Here is a 25,346-nt window from a genome sequence, read left to right as displayed (position 1 = left end):
CCTAGGAGAGGGCCAGGATCTGGGGGCCCCCTTGTTAAAGGGGGCTTCCAGATTCCAATAAGCCCCCTGCTCGCAGAGAACCACAGCCCAGGGTCCCACTGTATGTAGGAACGTAGCCACCCTATCTAGTTCGCTCCTGAGGTGGACAATGGACTATGGGATTTGTAGTGTGCATAGAGCAGTGCCCCCTCTCTCTCCTCATTGGTTCACTGGCTGTGACTCCCGCTGCTGATCGGGCTCAGTTAAGTGTTGCGGGGGGGGGGGGGGGGCGGTGTGTTAGTGGTTTCGAGGTTTTTTACTTTAATGCGTAGAATGCGTGAAGGTAAAAAACCTTCAGCCTTTACAAACATTTTAATTAATAGATATGTGTGGATTATCTTTAGAGAGTAAGGATATCGTTTAGTGCCACTTTAAAGGTTTGTTCACACAAGTCCACTTGATAAAATGTATGCATGCTGATGTACTTTGTGTGGGGGAAGTGAAGTGCATTGTTACAATGCATCACACTGTTTCCCTTTTTTCACTTTATTGAAGTATCACAAAATAATGAATACAAGTAGGGAAAAGCAAGGGAGTTTAACGGTGCAGGAGAATCCACACAAAAAAAGTAATATTGAATAAAAAATAATTTTTAGTAGGTTCAAAGTTAAAAAGACAAGCAACAATATTTGCAGTGTTTTTACAATTATGGTGGTCACAACAAGCAGATAAACTTGAGATAGTAAAGTCGCACATTAACCCGACATGTTCGCTGAAATGCTTCTTCAAGGGATGTGCAGATCGAAACAATGATATCAACAAAAACTGTATAAGCATGGAGATAGGAAAAAAATAAGCAAACAGTAAAAATATACATATCTATATTACATTCTAAACAAATATATCAAAAAGGAGATAGATTTTTTTTAATAGATCAGTTGTTTGGTTCCCCATGATTAATTTACTTTCTCTAAGACTTTATCACTTAGTATAACAATGTCTTGAGAGACATTGTCCTATATATAATCTAACTTTGACATTTCATATAGCCTTATTTACTCATTTCCCCATTCTATTGATTAGTCCAATATTCAGCAATTTGTATCCCTATTTTCCCCACTCTCTCCTTCTCTATTTCAAGTTATCAGATTGTATTCCTGCGATCACTACCAGCAGGTCGTCTGAAGTCTACCCCTCACCTTATGTTTTGTTAATTGATAATTTCAAAAGTAAGTACCTAAATCATATCTTTTTGGTCTCTGGCTATTTGATATTTGTAGCCAGGTTCTTCTCTTCCTTTTCTCATAATATATGCACATGTCATTATGCATATATGTGTGTGTAAATATATACATATATTCTTCTTCACTCCTAGTTGGACCCTTCTGTCCTCTGTGACTGCACCGAGATGGCCTCTCTTGGGGTACTGTGCTAGTTGAGCGACCAACATAAAGTGGCACATAATTGTGAAGTGGAAGAAAAATGATAAATGGTTTTCCAAATTTTTTTTACAAATAAATATCTGAAAAGTGTGGCCTGCATTTGTAGTCAGCCCCCTTTACTCTGATATCCCCTAACTAAAATCTAGTGGAACCAATTGTCTTCAGAAGTCACCTAATTAGTAAATAGAGTCCACCTGTGTGTAATTTAATCTCAGTATAAATACAGCTGTACTGTGAAGCCCTCAGAGGTTTGTCAGAGAACCTTAGTCAACAAACAGCATCATGAAGGCCAAGGAACACACCAGACAGTTCAAGTATAAAGTTGTGGAGAAGTTTTAAAGCTGGGTTAGGTTATAAAAAAATATCCCAAGCTTTGAACAACTCACGGAGCACTGTTCAATCCTTTAACCCGAAAAATGGAAAGAGTATGGCACGACTGCAAACCTACCAAGACATGGCTATCCACCTAAACTCGCAGGGCAGGCAAGTAGAGCATTAGTCAGAGAAGCAGCCAAGAGGACCATGGTAACTCTGGAGGAGCTGCAGAGATCCATAGCTCAGGTGGGCGAATCTGTCCACAGGACAACTATTAGTCGTGCACTACACAAAACTGGCCTTTATGGAAGAGTGGCAAGAAGAAAGCCATTGTTGAAAGAAAGCCATAAGTCCATTTTGCAGTTTGTGTGAAGCCATGTGGGGGACACAGCATGTGGAAGAAGGTGCTCTGGTCAGATGAGACCAAAATGTAACTTTTTGGCCTAAAAATAAAACTCGATGTTTAGTGGAAAACTAACACTGCACATCACCCTGAACACACCACCCCCACCGTGAAATATGGTGGTGGCAGCATCATGTTGTGGAGATGATTTTCTTCAGCAGGGACAGGGAAGCTGGTCAGAGTTAATGGGAAGATGGATGGAGCCAAATACAGGGCAATCTTAGAAGAAAACCTTTTTAGAGTCTGCATAAGCCTTGAGACTGGGGTAGAGGTTCACCTTCACGCAGGACTAGGGATGCACTAAATGTTTTTTTTGGTGCCGAAACCAATACCGAAAATAAATCTTCTTTGATCCCGAAAACCGATACCAAAACAACACCGATACCAAAAGTGACTGTTTTTAAAAATATTTTTATACAGGAGATGGTCAGCGACTGGGGACATCATACAGGAGATGGTCAGAGACTGCAGAGATGGTACAGGAGATGGTCAGAGACTGGGGACATGGTACAGGACATAGTCAGAGACTGCGGACATGGTACAGGAGATGGTAAGAGACTGGGGACATGGTACAGGAGATGGTCAGAGACTGGGGACATGGTACAGGAGATGGTCAGAGACTGAGGACATGGTACAGGAGATGGTCAGAGACTGAGGACATGGTACAGGAGATGGTCAGAGACTGCAGACATGATACAAGAGATCAATGCAGCTTCACCAGTGCCCGTCAGATGCAGCCAGCCAGTGTCCCCAGTGGTGCAGCCAGTGTCCCCAGTAGTGCAGCCTAGCCAGTGTCCCCAGTAGTGCAACGTAGCCAGTGTCCCCATTGCAGCGTAGCCAGTGTCCCCAGTAGTGCAACCAGTGTCCCCATTGCAGCCAGTGAAGGGAGAGGAGAGCCGCCGTCTGTTTGATTACAGCGCCGGGAACATCACAGCTTTCATTTCAATAGCTGTGTGTTCCCCTCTGTGCGCCGTAACATACAGCCCCTCCCCTTGTCAGGGGAACTTTGATAGGATTGGACGGGTGATCTGTCTATCAATGTGCCCGGACAAGGGGGAGGGGCTGTATGTGACGGCGTGCAGTGGGGAACACACAGCTATTGAAATAAAAGCTGTGATGTTCCTGGCGCTGTAATCAAACAGGCAGCGGCGACTCTCCCCCCTTTTAACGATATACGTAGCCCCCCTGATAGGCGGCACCAGGGGCGGGAGCGGAACCCCGCCCAGGCCCCGCCCCATTTTCGGCGCCAGTATTGGCAAAAATTCTCTTTCGGCTTTTTGCTGAAAGGGCCATTTTCGGCCGATATGTTTCAGTGGCCGAAATTTTCAGTACATCCCTTAGCAGGACAACGACATACAGCCAGAACAACAATGGAATGGTTTAGAGTTAGACCAAAGCATATTCATGTGTTAGAATGGCCCAAAGTCCAGACCTAAATCCGATTGAGAATCTTTGGCAAGACTTGAAAATTGTTGTTCGCAGATGCTCTCCATCCAATCTGACAGCTTGAGCTATTTTGCAAAGAAGAATGGGCAAACATTTCTCTCTCTAGATTTGCAAAGCTGGTAGAGACATCCCTAAAAAGACTTGCTGCTGTAATTGTAGCAAAAAGGTGGTTCTACAAAGTACTGACTCGGGGGCTGAATACTAATGCATGGCACACTTTTCAGATGTTTATTTGCAAAATATTTTGAAAACCATTTATAATTTTCCTTCCACTTTACAATTGTATGTGCTGTTTTGAGTTGGTCTATCACATATAATCTGAATAAAATACTAGGGTTGTCCCGATACCGATACTAGTATCGGTATCGGCACCGATACCGAGCATTTGCCCAAGTACTTGTACTCGGGCAAATGCTCCCGATGCCTCCCCCGATACCTTGACTGTCAGCTGTGATCGGCGCGTGGGGGAGTTACAAGATTCTCCCCCAGCGGCTTTCACCAGCTTTAGTGACAGACAGCGGTGATCGCTCACAGCTGACTGTCACTGCATCCTCCTCCGTGCCCCCTCCTTTCCTCTGTCCCTCTCAGCTGTCCCCTCCGTTCTGCTCTTATCTGTCCTTATCTGTCCCTCTCCGCTGTCCCCTCGTTCTGCTCTTATCTGTCCCCTCCATTCTGCTCTTATCTGTCCCCTCCGTTCTCCCCTTCAGTTCCTCCGTCCTCCCCCTCCTTCCTTTGTGTATGGATAGAGTCAGCTGACTCTGTCCATTCACATAACTGAAACATTGTAATCTTCTGTGATTACGATGTGTCAGTTTATGAATGGAGAGAAGCTGCGGTCTTCTCTCCATTCATTGTCAGTGCAGCTGACGCTGCAGAGAAAGGGACTGGGGATTCTCTATCCTCTGTCTCTTTCTCTGTCTCAAGGGGGAGATATCAGAGGTCTGTTAAGACCCCTGATATCTCACCAAAGCCCCCCAAAAGGGCTGATTTAAAAAAAAAAAAAAAACAATAAAGAATAAAAGAAATATTATTGTAAAAAATAAAAATTGTAAAAAAAAAAAAAATAACACACACATACAACGTTCACCCCCTCCCCCCCCCCCAAAAAAAGCAAGCACTGTTAAAAAAAAAAAAAAAAAATGAAAAAAAAAACACTGTCACGTGACATTAAAAAAAAAGTATCGGTAATCGGTATCGGCGAGTACTTGAAAAAAAGTATCGGTACTTGTACTCGGTCCTAAAAAAGTGGTATCGGGACAACCCTATAAAATACATTTACATTTTTGCTTGTAATGTGACAAAATGTGGAAAATTTCAAGGGGTATAAATACTTTTTCAAGGCACTGTATGCAAATCAACCCAGCTCAATGGCCATAATGTAAACAAGCCCTAAAACGTGGCCATAGCAGGATCCTGCTTTCCACAGGGAACAGTGCAGAGGATGTTTAGCTGACACTGTCCTCCCATCAGTGATCAGTACAATGATAGGTGAACAATTTTTACAGCTGGTCATACATTATTATTTTGGTCTTTTTTTTTTTTTTTTGTGGTGGGACTATAGGTTTCAGCATGTCATTTCATTCAGAAATGAAACATGAACTTGAAATGAGTGCCCCACACCATGAAATATTGAGATGCTTGATGTCATGGATTATACTTCAGAATTCAGTGAGGGTTATACCATCCTTGCATTTGTCTGCATGCAAAACTTATGCCGCGTACACACGGTCGGACTTTTCGTCTACAAAAGTCCGACAGCCTGTCCGACATACTTCCGACGTACCTTCGGCGGACTTGCGGCAGACTTTCTTACGAACGGACTTGCCTACACACGACCACACAAAAGTCCGACGGATTCGTACGTGATGACGTACACCGGACTAAAATAAGGAAGTTCATAGCCAGTAGCCAATAGCTGCCCTAGCATGGGTTTTTGTCCGTCGGACTAGCACACAGACGAGCGGATTTCGGGGTCCGTCGTACTTACGACGTAAAGATTTGAAGCATGTTTCAAATCTAAAGTCCGTCGGATTTGAGGCTAAAAAAGTCCGTTGAAAGTCCGGAGAAGCCCACACACGATCGGATTACCAGCCAGCTTTAGTCCGTCAGCGTCCGTTGGACTTTTGTAGACGAAAAGTCCGACCGTGTGTACGCGGCATTAGATTTATAGGTATTAAACTAAAACTGTGGTCTCTCGTTAAAAAATATGTGCAGTAGCACTTAATTATGAATGTGTCTCTGCTTTTTGTTTTCTTTGTGCAAATGCCCACAATTACAAATGCCCACAATTGTTGATCCTTCCAAGCAAGTCCACCTAATGCAGCATCCTGTGATGGTGTGGCAACAATGCTGCACAGCTACTGAAATCAGAGCAGAGTTGTCACTCTCATCTAAGCTGTGCTTGCACTACAATGGGATGAAAAGTGTTCCAAGGGGGCGTGGCTATTAGTATTGTCTCTGCTGTTTCATAAACTTTATAAGAGCTAAGCTTTATTAGACTTGTGCATCACACAGTATTTGCATTCATCACTTTAGACCAACGTTTCTTAACCTGTTCAACAAAAGGTAACCCCTGCTAAAAATAGCTATATAGTAGTGTCACAGAAATCTAAATTCTCATGAGCAAACAGCGCTTCCCGTTGTCGAGTGAAACCAAAACTTTTGTTAAATGTGCAAACACAATACATAAATTTTAAATGATAATCACGTGTATACAGTAATTCATAAGTCCATAAACAATGATGAAAAAGTAACTCCTTTTGCCAGAAGAAAAGTGCCTTTAAGCCTTTTTATGGTATATTTCAGGGCTATGCAATTAGCGGACCTCCAGCTGTTGCAAAACTACAAGTTCCATCATGCCTCTGCCTCTGGGTGTCATGCCTGTGGCTGTCAGGGTCTTTCTTAATTTCTGTGTTCCTTCTTTTACTTTGCCTTCAAGTGGTAGGTAATTAGCTTTAAAAAGCTGTTCGGGATGAGAAGTAAGATTAATCCCTAGATAATTCATTGTATGATCATTCCAGATATATGGGAATTTAGCTTGCATTTCCAGTTTGTTTTGTGGAGACACCCCTAGATCTAATATATATGATTTGGTTTTGTTCACCTTATAGTATGACGCCCTACCGTAGTTTTGGAATAAACAAGATACTTTTTCTAGGGAAGACACTGGATTCGTGAGCATTAAGATTACGTCATCAGCAAAAAAACTAATGACGGGTTTTCTATTGTTGATCACGAAACCCTGTATTTCAGGTGTTTGTCTGATATTTGCGGCTAGTGGTTCCATTAGAAGATTAAAAATGAGAGAGGACAGTATACACCCCTGCCTCGTGCCATTTGTAATCCCGAAGGGTTTAGAGAGCATCCCTGATGTACATACTGTAGCTGATGGTGAGGTGTGCAAAGCTAGGATAGCAGACAGCTAATGTCCATTGAATACAAATTTTTCTAAGGCGTGTGTCAAATAGAGCCAGTGTACTCTATCAAACGCCTTCTCCGCACCCAAAGCTAGAAACCGAGAAGACGTTCAAGCTCTTCTAGCAATTATGTTAATTGCTTATGTTAATTATGTTATATTAGTGAATTATGTTAATTAGGCGTCTTGTTGCATCAGATGCTTGTCTACCTTTTGTAAAGCCCGATTGGTCTGGGTCAATCGGGGTAGATAGAACATCGACCAGTCTTAATGCTATCATTTTGTCGTAGATCTTAAGATCGTTATTCAATAATGATATGGGTCTGAAGTTTTGGGGTATATCCAGTGTATTCCCAGGTTTAGGCAACGTGACAATGAGTGCTTCTAACATTTCGGGTGGAAAAGAAGCAGAGGAGGTGCAGTCTTAAAATATTTTGGAAGCTTTTATAATATTCTCCTATGAGTCCATCTGGGCCAGGGGATTTGTTACTCGGGAGTGTCTTAATAGCCTGTAGTAATTCAGTCAAGGAGAAGGGTGAATTTAGTTCTTGGAGTTGTGCTGGTGTGAGTTTTGAGTAATTTGATGTCTGATACAAAGTCTGTTATGTTTGTTGGAGTAGGTTGTGCTGTGAAATTGTCTTGATTTAAGTTATAAAGAGAGCTGTAATAGTCGCTAAAGGCATCTGCAATGCCTTGAGGATCATACACTTTTTGTTTGCTTTTAGGATGGATGAGGTGAGCTATTTTGGTCTTGAAGTGTTGTCCTTGTATTCTTCTAGCTAATGCTTTCCCTGCTTTGTTGCTAGTGGAATAAAAGGACATTTTTGTCTTTTTCTCTGTATGTTCAAATGCATGGAGTAAGATTAGTCTAAGGTCATGTCTTATGGTGGTGAGTTTTGCGCTGATGGAGGGAGTAGGATTATTTTTGGGAAGATCTTCCAGTGTGTCAATTTCTGTCATTAAGGTAGTAATTTTCTGCTGCCTCTGTTTCCTAATCCTAACCCCTAGTTGGATAAATATGCCTCTTATATATGCTTTGTGGGCATTCCACAATAAAAAAGCATCATCAGTGGTTGAGATATTGATCTGGAAGTAATCGGACAAGCGGTCCTCCAAAGTTTTCTTGGTGCTAAGGTTTTGTATAATTTGCGCATAAAAACGCCATATATAGGCGGTGGTGCTCGGGTATGAGTCCCTTAGTGTGAGGAGAATGGGAGCATGGCCTGACCATGCTATCGTACCGATTTTGGCCTGGAATACATTTTGGAGCAACCACTTATCCATCAGAAACAGATCAATCCTTGTGTACGTACAGTGTCTATTGGAGGAAAATGAGTAGTCTTTCACTGGCATGTGTACAACGCCAAGAATCATACAGTTCATGTGAACGTAAAATATTTGCTAAGGATGGTGTCTTTTTAGTAGGTGCTGTAGTAGAATCCATTTGTGGATTAGGAACAATGTTAAAGTCCCCGCACATTATGAGAGATCCTTGTTGTATCTTCTTTACTTTTCGCATGAGTCCATTTAGAAATTTAATTTGGCGTTTATTGGGAACATAAATGTTCATCAGAGTGTAGGGGCCATTGTTTATGATGATAAGCCACCTGCCTAATGGGTCAGTTGTTTAGGAAATTAGGTGGAAGGAAATTGTGTCCTTAAATGCAATCAACACTCCTCTCTTTTTGGCTGTCATGTTGGAGTAGAAATAGTGTTGAGATTTGTGAGTACACTTAGGTGGTGCATTATGGTGAAAGTGTGTCTCTTGAACACATAGCACATCACACTGTGAGGAATCTGCCTCTCTCCAGAGGGATGCCCTCTTAGCTGGGTGATTCAGTCCATGTGTGTATTTTAACCACTTCATTACTGGCGTATAGTAAAATGACGTCCACAGATGGGATCTCCCATCCTAGGTGGACGTCATATGACGGCCTGGGCTTCCCGGCTGTCAGTTGAGAGGAAACCGATCTGTGTTCCCAGTACAGAGGAACACCGATTGGTCTCCTCCCCTTGTGCGTCCCCTCCCCCTACAGTTATAATCACTCCCCTAGGAAACATTTAACCCCTGGTCTCCCCCTAGTAGTTAACCCCTTCCCTGCCTGTCATATTTATACAGTAATCCATGCAATTTTATAGCATTGATCGCTGTATAAATGTGAATGGTGCCAAAAATGTGTCAAAAGTGTCCGATGTGTCCGCCATAATGTCGCAGTCACGAAAAAAAATTGTAGACGCTATAACTTTTGCGCAAACCAATCAATATACGCTTATTGCGATTTTTTTTTTTTTTTTCTACCAAAAATATGTAGAAGAATACGTATCGGCCGAAACTGAGGAAAAAAATGTTTTTTTTTAAAAAAAATTGGGATATTTATTATAGCAAAAAGTAAAAAATATTGTGTTTTTTTTTTAAATTGTCGCTGTTCTTTTGTTTATAGCGCAAAAAATAAAAACCGCAGAGGTGATCAAATACCACCAAAAGAAAGCTCTATTTGTGGGGAAAAAAGGACGTCAATTTTGTTTGGGTACAACGTCACACGACCACGCAATTGTCGTTTAAAGTGCGACAGTGTTGAAAAGTAAAAATTGGTCTGGGAAGGAAGGGGGTGAAAATGCCCTGTATTGAAGTGGTTAACTGGCATAATGATTGTAGTAGGGTGGTGCTTTTTGTGTCAGGTGGTAGGTGTACTCACAGTTAGGACCATACATAGGCGAGCTGTGGGCGTTGATTGCTCGATGATTCTGTTTGTGGACACTCATGTAAGGTCTGTTGTCTTGTCTGGCAGGTTGAGCATAGTTGAAAAGTTCAGAGTAGAATGGCAGATATAGTTCCTGTAAGTAAAACTGGTAAACAAAAAAAACAGCATAAACTTAAACTTTAAAGGAGGGTAGTCATAACCCAGGTGCAGATCATATCTGCTCAGGTTTTGGGAGCTTGTGGTGTGGAAGAAGCTCCAAAAGGCGGGGCCCTATGTTAGGACAGGCACTTTGAGGCATAATGGCAGAAATGTTTATATATCTTGATTTATGTACAAACAGAAGCCTGTTTCCACTCAGGGGGAATTTTGCTGAAGTCCTCTGTATCAGAGGAGGTGGGATGATCATCTGGTATGATCTTCCTTTTTTGGAGTAGCCTGTATCCTTTGGTTGGAGATGTGATCACATGGTTCACTCCACCTTTAGTAACCAGCAATTTGGTCGGGTACCCCAATCTGTAAGTGACACTGTGGTTTCTTAACGCTTTAGTGATGTTATTCAGATTCTTGCAAAGTTGCAGAGTAAACTGCGACAAGTCTGTATAGAATTGCAATGTGGAATAATCAGTGTTGCAGTGTTCCCCTTTGCGTGTGATTAACATCAAGCGCTCTTTTGTTTTATAAAAATGAATGCGGAATAGAACATCCCTGGGAGCATTTTCTGGGATGAATGAGGGCTTTGGTAAACGGTGAATTCTATCTATAGATGGCTCAATGGCAGGGAGATCAGGCATGAGGGTAGTTAGCATTGCGGTAGCGTGGGAGCGAAGATCAGAAGGTTGCACTGTTTCTGGGATTCCTCTTATTTTGACATTATTTCTTTTGGATCTGTCTTCTAAACCAGCTAATTTTGCTTTAATCCATGTTTGTTCTTCTGCTGTGTCATGTGCATCTACCAGGTCATTAATGGTTGTGGCGTACTCTCCCATTCTGGTTTCAATATGGTCAACTGTCACCCACTGCTGTTCTGTGTTAAATTTTCTCATACATGCCATCATGTCAGTGTGGATAGTGCTTCTTAACGAGATAAGCATGTCTTATAGGGCGTACACACGGTCGGACTTTGTTCGGACATTCCGACAACAAAATCCTAGGATTTTTTCCGACGGATGTTGGCTCAAACTTGTCTTGCGTACACACGGTCACACAAAGTTGTCAGAAAAGCCGATCATTCTGAACGCGGTGACGTAAAACACGTACGTCGGGACTATAAACAGGGCAGTGGCCAATAGCTTTCATCTCTTTATTTATTCTGAGCATGCGTGGCACTTTGTGCGTCGGATTTGTGTACACACGATCGGAATTTCCGACAACAGATTTTGTTGTCGGAAAATTTTATATCCTGCTCTCAAACTTTGTGTGTTGGAAAATCCGATGGAAAATGTGTGATGGAGCCTACACACGATCGGAATTTCCGACAACAAGGTCCTATCACACATTTTCCGTTGGAAAATCCGATCGTGTGTACGGGGCATTAGAGTGTTGTATCCAGCACTGGCTGGTTCAGCCTGGGGAATGAGACTATGGAGTCAGGGAGCTCTCTATTGTCTTCTTGTGAGTCTGCATTAGATCTAACCTCACACCTTACTGCTGCATTCCTGAGTCATCCATCCTGAAGCAAGCCTTAGCTGGGCTTCTGTTGAGGGGGGTTGTGAAGTTTCCCCAGGATCAAAGGCTTGCCTGTATGTCTGATCATTGCAGCTCTGTGGATACCTGTGAGCTGTCTGTGGGGAAGGAGAGGAGGCAGCGCCATCTTGCCCACGAGGCAGTGGTGGCTGTGTATAATAGTCCGTCAGCTTTTTCAGGCGATGTTCCGCTTGTCGCTTTTTGAGCATGTTGCCGGGATGTTGGGGAAGCATTCCGCCGGTTCGGGTGGTATTTGTAGTGCCTCTAGTCTCTGTGGGCCGATATTCTATCCCGCTATGTGCTGGAGCTCAGGACTCACACCGCCATCTCGGTGGAGTCCAAGCCACACCCCCGCTGTCAGAGTCTTTCTATGCCTCATGGGACTTGTAGTTCTGCAGCAGCTGGAGGTCCGCTAATAGCATATCCCTGGTATAATTGATGCTACGTATGCCTGTACAGGAAAGCTTTACACTAATCCTGGTTGGAAACTGTACCTGGTTTTAAAAAGCTTTTAAAATAAAGAGCAAATACTTTTTTACGCTGTGTAGAGCCCGTTTTTCTTTTTGGTTGCCATGAGGTTAATCCTTAGATTGAGGATCGCAGTAAGAAGACTAAGTTTGTAGCTGGTTCATGGATCTTCTGGTCAATGAGACCACACAAGCTCATTTGACCTCTCTTGTTGTATGACATTGAGGGTTAGCTACATTTGGTGAGTACGGATCTTCACCTTACTGTGAGTTGTTTTGGGAGCACTGTAAATCACCACTGTGGGGGATTTCAACGGAGAGCACGCATTTTTCCTTTGGCAAAGGGAGCTACTTTTTTATGACTGTTTATGGACTTATGAATTACTGTATACACATGCTTTATTAGTAATTTAAATTTATATACAGTATTGCATTTGCACATTTAACAAACGTTTTTGGTTTCACTCGACAACAGCAAGCGCTGTTTGCTCATGGGAATTTAGATTTCTGTGACACTACTATATATCATTAATCACATGATTTGCAACTGCTGCTGCACTCGACACTTTTTTGTATATTGTTTTCAAGGGTTTTTACTTATCACATATAAAATAGCTACAACTCATGATACATTAGTATGATGGTCGGTGTGAAGAATGCTCCTTACATTAGTGATCATTGGGAAGAATTACCCCCTTACAGTTGGCTAGAAAGATCCATGGTGTTATTGGGAAGTTATCTCAAAAGCAGAACTTGCTAATTGCTCTAGGAACCACTGGAGGAACCCTGGTTAAGAAACCCTGCTCTAGACTGTCTTACAGAAGCTCCTAGTTATACCCTAACACTATCATATCAGAAATGGAGAAAAATCCTTATGTCACAGCTTTACATTATGTACCATTTAACTTCAGATGTGTGCAAAGTTCTCTGTCATTACAGCCACCAGAGAATATGAGCCTCTGATTCAAAACAAGCACACCAATGAAGACTTAAGATTCTTGAGCAGTATATCCATTCTTGTTTTGTGGGTCAATAAAAAAAACTGAAGTCAACAGGAAAGCATAAAAGCCTGTTAGCTTTGTCTCTATTTTAAAAAATAAAATAAGAAGCAGCCTGAAAATATGAATGCTTTTACTCACCTGTTTCAGTGTCCTTCCTGGAATCTCTGGAGAAGAGGAAACTGACTTTTGGGAATGTTGGATGCATGTGTCCTCTGCATGCTGTGGTTATAGACACCGCTCAAAGACCACTACAGGACCTACAAGACAAGAGAGTGAGGAATTTAGGAACAGACAGAGGCCAGGGGGCTTTAAGCATTCTTTTTTAGCCGACCACTTTTTAATTGTTAAAGGCAACATATTAACTTTAACCTCCCTGGCGGTATGATTATTTCGGATTTTAGGTGCTGAAAGCGGTACAATTATTTTGCATGGAAATTTGGCGTTTTATATTGTAGGTCTGTAAATCTTAACAATAACACACTTAAATCTGTCCAAACCAGAGTCTAGTAGATATCCCAGGTATGATAAAGTTTGAAAAACAAAAACATAAATTATAATATAATAAATAAAAATAAATAATTAAAAAAAATAAAAAAAAATAGTAATAAAATAAATTTCCCCACAATTTACTATCGCTCAATTCTGCAAGTGTCCTAATTTACTATCGCTGTTTTCTAGCTGGTCTAAAGCCACTTTTGACGTAAAGGGACACTTTTTGGTTGCTATGGACAATCTCCAGTTTCCAGGCAGAAAGAACAGTGTATATCATGTAAAACTGCATGCAGGGCATGGGCCAAAGCACTGGGGACAAAGGGATGTGAAATCATTTCATACAGTACTGTAATCTGTAAGATTACAGTACTGTATGTGTTATGATTTTTACTTTTTTTTAAATTTGCCGCCAGGCTCCGCCCCCGTGCGTCGCGCCGCTCGCAGGGAATGGAGCCTGGGACGGAGAGGCTTCGGAGGAGGACGGAGCCCTCGGACACTGCGGGTGACATCGCAGGATCCCGGGGACAAGGTAAGTAACGCCGCCCCAGGATCCTGCAATGCGATCCCGAGTGTGGCTCGGGGTTACCGCTAATGGTCCTGAATTTTAACCCCGAGCCACACTCGGGAAAACCGCCAGGGAGGCTACGCAAAACTGTGGGCATAGGAGAGCAAAGCGACAGGTTTGCTATAATCCTTTTTCCCCAGCAGCACATACCTAGGGAATACAGTCCTGCTTAAAATGTTACTAAACCCACAACAATAAAATGAGTCTGTAGTCTGTATATGCAGTAAAGCATGCTTGTTATACTCACTGGAACCTAAGGGGTTAATCCTATGTGTAAAAAGGCTGTTTGATCCTGTCTTATCTGATCCTCCCCTTTTACTGTCCCCATTCTGTTGATAGAACAGAGCTTTGGAGGCACTCTGCACATGCTCAGTTTGGTGTGTATTGCTAAAGTTTGTTTTTTTTTTTTTGGGGGGGGGGGGGGGTGAGTGGTTGTGATTTCCACTGTCCAGACATGACATGACATGACAGGGCACATAACAGGGGTCATGCAGCCTCATAGGACAGTCAGAGCAGAATGAAAACTCCTCCTTCAAGATTTAACCAGACACTGATTGAAGTCACAAGACTGCTATATACTGCTGATGAGAAAAGGTATTTAGCAGTTTATATTTTATAAATTCTTTTCCGTATTCTGTGTACTGTGGGAGACCAGATAACGTGAATGCAGGGTCCTGGGTTTAATAATACTTTAGCTCCAAACTGACTTGACAGAGCATATGAATGCGCTGGGCTATTTAACCACGAGAGTAACATCCTACTCTGTATCCCAATGTTCTAGGTGTTTTAATTCTGTCTTAACAGCTAAACCTAGGAGCAAAGGCAAGGTGAGTATGTGCTGGTGGGGAGGTGGAAAGTCAGGTGTCCCTGTTACTTTGCCATGCAAATCCCACTCCTCCTTGAAAATAACCTCACCTCCTTCATTCATCTGTCAGATACCAGAACTGCAGGCGATGCATTTGACAAATGAAAGATAGAATTCACAGCTAAAGCCCCATGCATACTGGGCATTTATAGCGGGTGCATGAGGCTGTGGCGTTTAGCTGCTGGAGAAGGTGTCCTGTTCAGCCTCACTGCTGGCAGGCCGTCAAACTGTCTTGGAGGCTTTCAGCTGCTGTGCCTGAACATGGCACCTAACAGTACTAAGGTTTAGGGCAATTAGTGCCCAGGAACGAATGCCCAGAATACAAGGAGGTAATTCTTCACACTACTTAGTGGTTAATTAAATGAAGATTGTACAATCAAATGGCATAGTGTATGATCAGCTTTAGGAACATATTTCAGTATCTTTCATCAGGCATATGTGGGACTTTCTCCCAAAACTGAAAAAAGTTGCTGACTCCTGACCAATCTGGCTCTAAAGAATTTGTGTGTGTGTTTATGTGTGGGACAGAGACTCATTTAAATATACTACGTAAAATGCTAAGTTATCATGTTAGCATTACATAAATTTGGGAAAAATGTATTGGTGGAGACATTATTCCTATTATGTTACATTGCTTAAAGTGTTTTAATATTTTGTGCTTAAGGTGTTTGGATAGTGAGAACAAGATGCTATAATTTTTTACTTTTTTCAAAGTTATTATGGGAATTTTTTAGAACTTAAAGAAAGGGGAGTGGGGAATTGTTGCCTTTAGTGACATTTGGCTATTTATATACAACCACTTTAGCTTCATTTAAACTTTATTATGGGGAGGTTCCCCTTTGCCATGTTCAGGCGAATTAATACTCTAAAGATGGACACCCTGCCCAAACTACTGTATCTTTTTTAAATGATCCCCATCATGGTACCCAAGTCCTTCTTTGTTTCTCTACGCTCCCTCGCTATCCAGTTCATGTGGAACCGCGGGTTATCTAGGGTGAACTACAAACTACTCACCCTTCCGAAGCTATGGGGTGGGGCAGGTCTCCCTGACTATTAGATTTACTATAAAGCCACCCATATGGCGTGCATTCTGTATTAGTTTCCCCGTCCTTTCCTGAAAGCTTCCGACATGGTAGAGCAGGATTTAGCCCCCGTAGACCTCCGGCTCTTCTATGGTGATACAGAAACGACCTTTCCCACTTATCTACCTCCTCGCTGCTGACTCTCGCCGCCCTTAGACTCTGGTATAACAGGGGATTATGCTCCATTCTATCTTCTGACCCTTCCGCATTGACCTCTGCTTGACAACCCCGCTTTCCCCCAGGGCATGGGAGCAACGATACTGGGGTCATTCAAACGTTCCGAGTGGCCACAAGCACATTCTTTTGTACACCCACTACAGGGGACTCCAACTACTCCGGCGGGTTCTCGTGATTGGCTTACCACTCTTCACTTATCCATGTTCACAAAACACTTACCGTATTTATCGGCGAATAACACGCACTTTTTTCCCCTTAAAATCAGGGGAAAATCGCGGGTGCGTGTTATACGCCGATCCCCTGCGATCCTGACCTGTCAGAATTAAAAAATCGCTGACCGCGATTTGAAAATGGCGCCGCCGGTGCCGAAATACACAGTGCCGGTCCTCGGCTCTTCTCGGCGGCTTTCGGTTTCACTCGAGCGCCGCCCGAACCTAGCCGAGTATACTCGGCTAGTTTCGGATAGCTCCGCTCACCGTCCGAGTGGAACCGAAAGTAAACGAGAGCCGCCGAGAAGAGCCGAGGACCGGCTCTGTGTATTTCGGCGCCGGCGGCGCCATTTTCAAATCGCGGTCGGCGATTTTGAAGCTCACAGGCTTCAGCAAGGCTGGACTGGGGCAAGGCTGGACTGGGGCAAGGCTGGACTGGACACTGGGGAAGGCTGCACTGACATGGCTGCACTGACATGGCTGCACTGACATGGCTGCACTAGCAAGGCTGCACTGACATGGCTGCACTGACATGGCTGCACTGACATGGCTGCACTAGCAAGGCTGCACTGACATGGCTGCACTGGCATGGCTGCACTGGCAAGGCTGCACTGACATGGCTGCACTGGCAAGGCTGCACTGACATGGCTGCACTGACAAGGCTGCACTGACAAGGCTGGACTGGGGCAAGGCTGCAATGATGGGCATTTAAATGTAAGTTTTTTTCCCTTCAACTTCCCTCCTAAAAGTTTTTTTTCCTTAAAATTCCCTCCTAAATTGAGGTGCGTGTTATACGCCGGTGCGTGTTATACGCCGATAAATACGGTATATGCTTCTTCCCAAATACACCGCTCGTATTCTGAATTTGAAAGGCTGTGCTCCCTCTCTGAAACACCCAGACATCTTTCATCCCTATACAGTCTCATACAAACCCTTACACATGATGATTTGTCGCTTTACACCAGGATGTGGTCTGCAGACTTGGGAAAGGACATCTCCAGCGTGGATTGGCAGACCTCATTTCATTTTACCCACAAGTCAACGATGTCCTGCTACTCCCACTAAAAGAATTACAAGATTCTGGCCCGATGGTACCGGGACCCTTCCATGTTACACAACATTTTTCCGTCAACCCTAGCCTCCTGTTGGCGCTGTAACTCTGCTACAGGGACCTATTTACATGTCTGGTGGGAATGGGAGATGTTCCACCTCTTCTGGACTCAGGTATTTGAATGTTACAATAAAATTTATGAAGAAACGTTATCGCCTACCCCATTGATTGCCCTCCTCTCAATACTCCCTGGGTCTATAACATAGCAGGGTTGAGGTGGTCTATCCATTGGTGTCCCACCCTCTGTCCACTATCTACCTCTCTCTACAAGTGTCTCCCCAGCAGCTCTCGCTCTCCTTTATGATCCTTTTTTTCCCCTTCTTTACTTCCCTCTCTCACTCTATCTACACCCTAACTTAGGTTACTTCCCCCTTTTATTTGATTTGGTTTCCCCTTTCTTTTTTCTAACTATTCCCCCATATAGTTTTATCATGAACAACATGACTCTCTGGCCAGAACTACTCCTCGCAACAGGCAACAGTTATCAACCCTTATAATGCATTGTTTGTTAGTGGGGGTCAAGCTATGGGTGATAGCCATCAGGCTGACTCATTACCTATGTTTACTAGCGGTTGTCACTAAGTTGTAACTTTTATGTTGTTCTTTGTGATATTTGTGAAATTGACAAACACATTTTCAACCCTAAACTTTATTATGCCACATCTTTTCTGTTCCTGATCTGGAATGGTACAAGACAGGGTTTTCCCTTGTTGCCACTTTTATTTGTACTCTGCATTGAGCCCCTGACTTCCAAAATTTAGATCTCCTTGGGCATCACCAGGGTTAAAATCAACGACTGATAATTTATCTCTTCACTGAATTTTTATTAACATTAAGAAAACATTTAGTCAGTTTACCAAACTTAGACGTGTTCTCCTGTTTGCCGGGCTACAAACTGAATCTTACGAAAACTGAGGCTTTATCTATTAAAGGGTAACTCCACTTTCCTGTCTGTGTGATTGGCTCACTGATTTTCCCAAAAGTCTGCACCAAGTTACAAGTCAGATATCAGGCATCCCCTGCAACAAAAATGTCAGTTTTGGTGAGATACCCCCAATAGGAAATCGCTTCTAAAAGGATGCAGACCCTGCAATTTTCCCCATTAGTGCCCTGTAGGTGAAGCAGCTGGTTGATACTTAAGAAGACTCTCCCATTAGATTACCTTACCACATGGATACAGCAAACACACAGGGATTTCTTCAGAATTACAAAAGGTAGGAATCTGTAACAATGTTTGGTAAAGTCCTTGCACTGTACATCGATCACCCAGAGGGGTATGTTTTTTTTCTCAACAAAAGTGGAGTTACCCTTTAACATACCACTAAGTACTCTCTTGAAACTGCGATCTTCCTTTACATACCACTGGAAAAAAAAACAAATTAAAATACCTGCAAATCTAGTTCACACATCAGGTTCCTCAACTTTGCAACTCCAAATACATCCCATTTTTTTATTGCAGAACTTCATTCTAAAAGCCTGCTTTAACACCCCCCCATCCCATTTTTTGAGGTTTTTTTTGGGAAGGGGAGAAGGTTTCTGCTCCGATCGCCTAAGCAATCAAAACAGAAGTTCTCTCCGCCTACAACCTGTGCATGCACAGTGGGAAGCCACAAGGAGTCAGACAGCTTCCCTTAGTAAACATGTATTTGTAGCTGCTGACTTTTAATTAAAGTCTGAAGATCCTCTTTAATAAACTTTTAACAAAGTGGAAAACTTTATGCCTTTCTTGGATTGGTGAAATCATTTCTATCTTAAAAAAAAGCTGACACGTGGCTTAAAAACAAAATAGCAAATGGAGTAGATTATATATAATATGAAATATCTCAGTTGATCTGTACCTTGTTTGTAATTCTGTACTTTTTAATTTGCAGGCATTCAGCATAAGTAGTTTGGACTGTTGAAAGTACCCTGGAATAAAAATGGCAGAAGACACAGTACAGAGCATTGAATCCACTTTGTGTGATAAAGTTCTCCGAATTACAGTTGGTCATTGTGACTCTTATGATAATATTAGTGGTGACTCTTGCTCAATTGTGACTCAGGATTTAGTTTGCCAGGAGCAGTCATCTGGAGAACCAAGCAATGCTCTTTGTAATTTAGACTTAGAAGAAGTATTCAGGGATTCGTGTAATACAGATGAAGCAAATGGGTACTTATCAGATGAAGAATCAGCCATTCAGGGACTGTCTTCCCTTCCTGTAGAAAGCAGTATATCCAAAAGAGCTCTATGTACAAGATGCAGGTAAGATCTCTTTCCTTGTTTACTTTTCAGTTTTGACCTCAATTCATGCTAATGATCTGTAGCGGAGCTATAATATAAATCTGTCTCCTTAACATAAATTACAAATTGGCACAGACAGGTAACAGAGGGCACTATGCTCAATTTGTGTATTGTGTTCATCTGGGGTTTAGGGTAAAGGCCCTACATGAGCAGTAGGGAAATCTTATATAGCAGTGCTCTGTTTTGACACCTTCTTTTACTGTCTGCTAGTTTGTAATTTTAAATTTTAGTGACAGGTTAATTTTAAGAACTCTTCACGGCAGGGACAAAATGTGCAAAATGGTAGGATGCTGAATATACACAGATGTACTAAGGTTTTAAAGTAGAACTATAGGCAAAACATTTTTTTTTCCATTTTGTATAAAGTAAGGGACGGTTGCAGCAGAAACCAAAGAAGAGCACACACTGCTCCAGGCAAATCTTCAGGCGCAAATGGATAACAGGTGCAGACCCCGGCTCACCACCGTCCAATGTGAAGAAATGGTCGCACTCTGAATTTCCAAAAAACTTGCTTGATGTACCTTTATTGTCACAAGTGTATCAGACAAACACAGGACAGGCAGTTGACGCGTTTTCACAAGCATTATTGTAAAACGCTATCGCTTGTGAAACGCGTCAACTGCCTGTCCTGTGTTTATCTGATACACTTGTGACAATAAAGGTACATCAAGCAAGTTTTTGGGAAATTCAGAGTGCGACCATTTCTTCAATTTATTTGCAAGGGATGGTTGCAATCACTGTCTAGCCGAACAAGAAGTGAGAGGATATCTTGGCAAATTAAGGGAATTCCTTGGGAAACCCCCCAAGTCACCAGAACTAGTGTCCCTTTTGGAAGATTTCGCCTCTATTACTTTTCTGGGGACAACCCAAAATTTGGGATTTTCTTTTACTTTCTATGATAATGGTAAACAGGACAATTAGAGAGGGTGAGTCTCACTAATGGGAGCACAGACAGCAGTAAAAACTGGCAAGCGTTCTAATCCATTTCCACTCTATCCAAAACTAAAAAAGTTTTGCATTTAGTTATACGTTAGTATGACTGTTGACTTTAGTAAAAAATGGTTTCATTGAAAATTTTAGCATGGAAAATCACCACTGCTCAGATAAGTCTATGCACCCTAAAAAAGACATTTGGAAGGAATTTGATCCTGACAAAGATGTCTTCCCATCAAGGACTGTACCTTTCTCCTAAAAGCCTCTCATTTAAGCCTAGTTAAAGTCAAGTGCAGTGAAAGCACTTCATGCACGAAATGCAAAAATATAATATTGCAGCATACCAGTCCTTAGATGTGGTGGTTGTATTACTTTCATTTTTGTAGTTTTTATTTTTAGTTTGTTTTTTTCAACTGCTGATCCTGTAAATAACACACTTTTTTTTCTCTCTTTCTGGTTGGCCACGCTCACTCCTCCACTGTATTTACTGAAGGAACCATGGTTGTCACCCAGGCTGGAATTTGAACATATCTGCCTTTGTTAATCTTTATTTGATTGATGGGACTAGTAATTTACACAATAAAGTTAAGGATGTTTGTTACTTCTTCTTAGCTCACAGGAAGTGACTAGGACACTGCATTTCTAACAAAATTAACAGATATTTTCTGTGTTTGTTGAAAATGTCCGTAGCATGAAAAAAGGAAAATGAATGCAGCCACCACGTCTAAGGATTGTTAAAGTGATTTGCAAAGGTTCGTTTTTTTTTTTTTTTTTTTAAATAACAAACATGTCATACTTACCTCCATTGTGCAGCTCGTTTTGCACAGAGTGGCCCCAAACATCCTCTTCTGGGGTCCCTTGGTGGCTCTCACGGCTTCTCCCCGCATCAGAAGAGCTCTCCCGAGAGGGTTACCTTGCGGGCGAGCTCCCGAGTCCAGCATTTGCGTCCATAGACACAAATGCCGGACTCTGCTCCGCCCCCCGGCAACCACGTTATTGGATTTGATTGACAGCAGCGGGAGCCAATGGCTGCGCTGCTATCAATCTATCCAATCAAATGCCGAGAACCCCGGGCCGAGGAAGAGCTTGTCTCCGGTGAGTGAAATTCCAGGGCTCAGTAAGTAAAACAGGGGTGCTGGGGGGCCGGTCACTGCCAGGTGTTTTTTCACCTTAATGCATAGGATGCATTAAGGTGAAAAAACACGAGGGTTTACAAACACTTTAAGCTACAATATATTTCATTTTTCTTTGTGGATTTAGTTACCATTTAAAACAAACTTGCCAGTAGTGCAAAGAGGTAAAAATACACTTTTACTGAAGAAAAAAAAATAGGCATGCACCGATATATTGGCCTCCGAAAATTATCGGGCGAAAATAGGGTTCTTGGTGTATGCCGATAGAAAAAAAGGTACCGAAAAACGTGAGATTTTTGCAGTGATTTCAATGCATTTCATTGGGGAGGTGTGTTTTTGTTACTGACCAAATATGCACCAAAAATGTGGCAATGGAAGCACAAGTGTGAAGACATACATTGAATTTTTTTTTTTTAAATAGTTTTTATTTGTTTTGATAGAAAATAGTTTACAGGTTCATATATTACGGATGTATCCATAAACAAATCCTTTTTACAAAATAGAAAAGAAAGTATTTTAGCCCAACAGGGGCCAATTACTACAGTTGTATATCATACTTTCAGAATCCTCAACGGAGGAATGAACTTTACCCCTAGGTATGAAAGGTCAATAAGTGTGGACCACATGGGGTCCAACTGTCATATAACCAAGTGCTATATGCAGTAGAAATACTTCTGTTCACACAACATGCACACCGCACACACACGCCTCAACACACATTCGCACAAAGAGACAAACATAGTCCAGCCTCACCTCCCCCGCCCCCCTGGTTTTATTACATATAAGGCCCGCCGACCCTGAGGCCACGGCTACCCAGATTCACTGAAATTTGTCCAGGGGAGGCCAGAGTCGGTTATTGTTGTGAGAGTGGAGTATTCTTCCAAAAGGAATCTGCTATGTCAAGCCAGGGCTGCCAGATCTTAGTAAACTTTATAGGGCAGGCCCTACCCTTGTAGACCAGTTTAAAAATTGGTATAACTTTATTTATCATACGGTACAATATTTGCACATCTGGAGCAGTTGCATTCTTCCATTGCATCAAAATTAACTTTCCAGCATAAAACAGTATTATACGGACAAGAATTCAAGTATGAGTCCTGTATATAAATTCATTCAATAAACCCAATAGTCCAACCTCTGGGGTGCAGGGCACCTGTATTTGAAGTGTGTTTTCAAAGAAAGAAAATAAGTCCCTCCAGAAGGTGGACAGGGCAGGACCAGAACATATGCATGTATCCAGCTTCAGAGAAGCCACACCCAATGCAACAAGCTGCGGAATCATATCCCATATGGGACAGCCTGGCAGGAGTATAATGCAACTGATGTATGAATTTAAATTGTACATATTGGTCATTTGATCCAATAAGGTCAAGGAAGCATGCCTCTGAGGCCTCCTCCCACCCCTCTGACAACCCAGGCATTTCCTTTACCCATTTCCACTGAGCAATCTGAAAGGGTTTAACCCCCGCAACTTGCAGGCGAGAATATATAAATGTAACCAGTTTTTGGATGTCTGGATATGACATCAACACCTCGAGAGGTGATTCAGTGAGCTCCAGAGACAGATCAGAGAATTGTGCCCTGATGGCATGACCTAATAAAAGGTACCTAAAATAAAATTTGTTTGTTACACCACATCTTGTCTTCAGATCTTCGAATGAGACAAATACATCATTTAAATAAATCTGAGAGACATGGGTAATACCATGTCCTGTCCACCACTGAGAATCTGGATGACCCAGGAGCTCAAGGAAATTAGGATTATGCCATAAAGGAGCCTTGGGGGATTATTTTGTTACCCTAGTGCCAGGCTAGCCAACTCACCTCAGTCGGTGAGCCCAGAGAGCAGCGTTTAGGCATGGACCCTATGTAATGTATCAACTAGTGAGGTCCTGTGGCCATTCATAGCATTCAATAGAGCGGTAGAGCAGGAAGAGGAGGCCTCAAGAAACCAGTCATAGACATAGGCAAGCTGTAATTGCAATAAAATAGTGTCGTAAATTAGGGCAGGCTAACCCACCATCCAGCTTTGCAGCCTGGAGCGAGGCCCTAGCAATTCTTGGGCTCGAACCCTGCCAAAGAAAGGAGGAGATAAGTGAATTAATTTTAGTAAAAAGTTTCTTAAACAAAAAGACTGGGGAAGCCCGAAAAACGTAGAGAAATTTGGGTAAGTATATAGTTTTAAAAATATTTACGCGTGCAATTAAATTTAGTGGTAATGAGGCCCAGGAGTGTAGCCTGGTCTCCATTTGTGTTATGATCGGGGTGATATTGAGGGTCTGGAAACTTGATAGGTTATTATTAATATATATTCCTAGATATTTAAATGTATGATGTATAGTCAACTTAGACCTGGCTATGTAAGTATAGTCCCTTTCGGGGCCTATAGGGAATGCGACAGACATTTTCCAGCCAACTCTCAGTCCCGAGGCCCTCCCAAACTCCTGCACAACCTCCATCAAGGAGATAAAGGCCTGCTCTGAGCCGTCCAAATAGATCAAAGCGTCATCCGCATATAGAGAGATCCTCTCAGACAGCCCGCCATAGCAGATGCCCCCCACCGTCACCGTCTGACACACTGCCAGAGCAAGTGGCCCAATGGCAAATGCAAATAGAAGTGGCGAAAGTGGGCAGCCCTGCCTGGTTCCCCTCTGCAATGTAAACATATCCGACACATCTTTATTGGTACTTATCCTTGCCCTGGGGTTAGCATAAAGCAGCCTGACCCATTTAATAAATTGAATGCTGAAACCCATACGATGCATAGTTTCCCAAAGAAAGGACCAGCTAACTGTATCAAATGCTTTCATCACATTAAGTGATAGCACCAGTCTGCTCCTCCTGTCAGTGGCAGCCTTGTGAACATGTAAATAAAGGCGACAAATGTTGTCATATGTACTCTTCCCAGGCATGAACCCTTTCTGGTCCCTGTGGACAAGGTGGAGAATGACCTTTTGTAATCTTAAAGCTAAAACCTTCGCTAGTACTTTAACATCGTTGTTTAGTAACGAGATCGGACGGTATGACCCACACAATAGTTTGTCTTTGTCAGGCTTGGGTAACACTACAATGAGGGCTTCATTCATGGAGGGGGGAAGTTCGCCCTCCGCCATTGCCCGATTGAAAAGGGACAGTAATTTCTGTGCCAATTCATCAGTATAGGTTTTGTACCATTCAGCGGGCAAACCGTCCAACCCGGGGGTTTTATTGGAGGGTAGAGAGCAGATAGCGTCAGTAATCTCTTCGATTGTCAGGGGAGTGTCTAATATGGAGATGTGGGAGTCTTCCAATACAGGAAATTGAAGGGAATCAAGAAACCCCAGTGTTTCCAGCTCGTCCGGAGGGGGAGGGGCTGTATACAGGCTTTCGTAAAAGGACTTAAATGTCAGATTTATGGTCAATGGATCTGAGGTAATAGTGCCATCCGGCAATTGAATCTGTGGTATAGTCCTGTCTATATATTCAGTGCGAGAAAGAAAAGCTAACATTTTACTATTTTTTCCACTATATTCGTGTAACCTGGCAGACAGGTATAACTGCTGAGTCCGCGTTGGCTCCACCCTATGGAGGTCCAGGGCCCTGTGCGCCCCCACCAGAACTCCATGGGAGTCCGGGGTGGGAAGCGCAGAGTATTGGGCCCTAGCA

At 42.6% G+C, this 25,346-nt stretch overlaps 1 protein-coding gene across 2 annotated transcripts in view; it reads left to right on the top strand.

Annotated features, from left to right (window-relative positions):
- DTWD2 (DTW domain containing 2) overlaps nt 1-25,346 on the top strand; it is a 463,405-nt gene that overhangs the window by 17,866 nt on the left and 420,193 nt on the right. For both annotated transcript variants that reach the window (XM_073624664.1, XM_073624665.1), the window contains one exon: nt 19,226-19,596. In XM_073624664.1, coding sequence (XP_073480765.1) covers nt 19,274-19,596 — 323 coding nt within the window. In that variant the 5' untranslated portion in view covers nt 19,226-19,273. The remainder of the gene's footprint in view (nt 1-19,225; nt 19,597-25,346) is intronic.

The sequence above is a fragment of the Aquarana catesbeiana genome, linkage group LG01, assembly GCF_042186555.1.
Source record: "Aquarana catesbeiana isolate 2022-GZ linkage group LG01, ASM4218655v1, whole genome shotgun sequence".
Lineage (NCBI taxonomy): Eukaryota > Metazoa > Chordata > Amphibia > Anura > Ranidae > Aquarana > Aquarana catesbeiana.
This window is presented reverse-complemented; position numbering and strand designations above follow the sequence as displayed.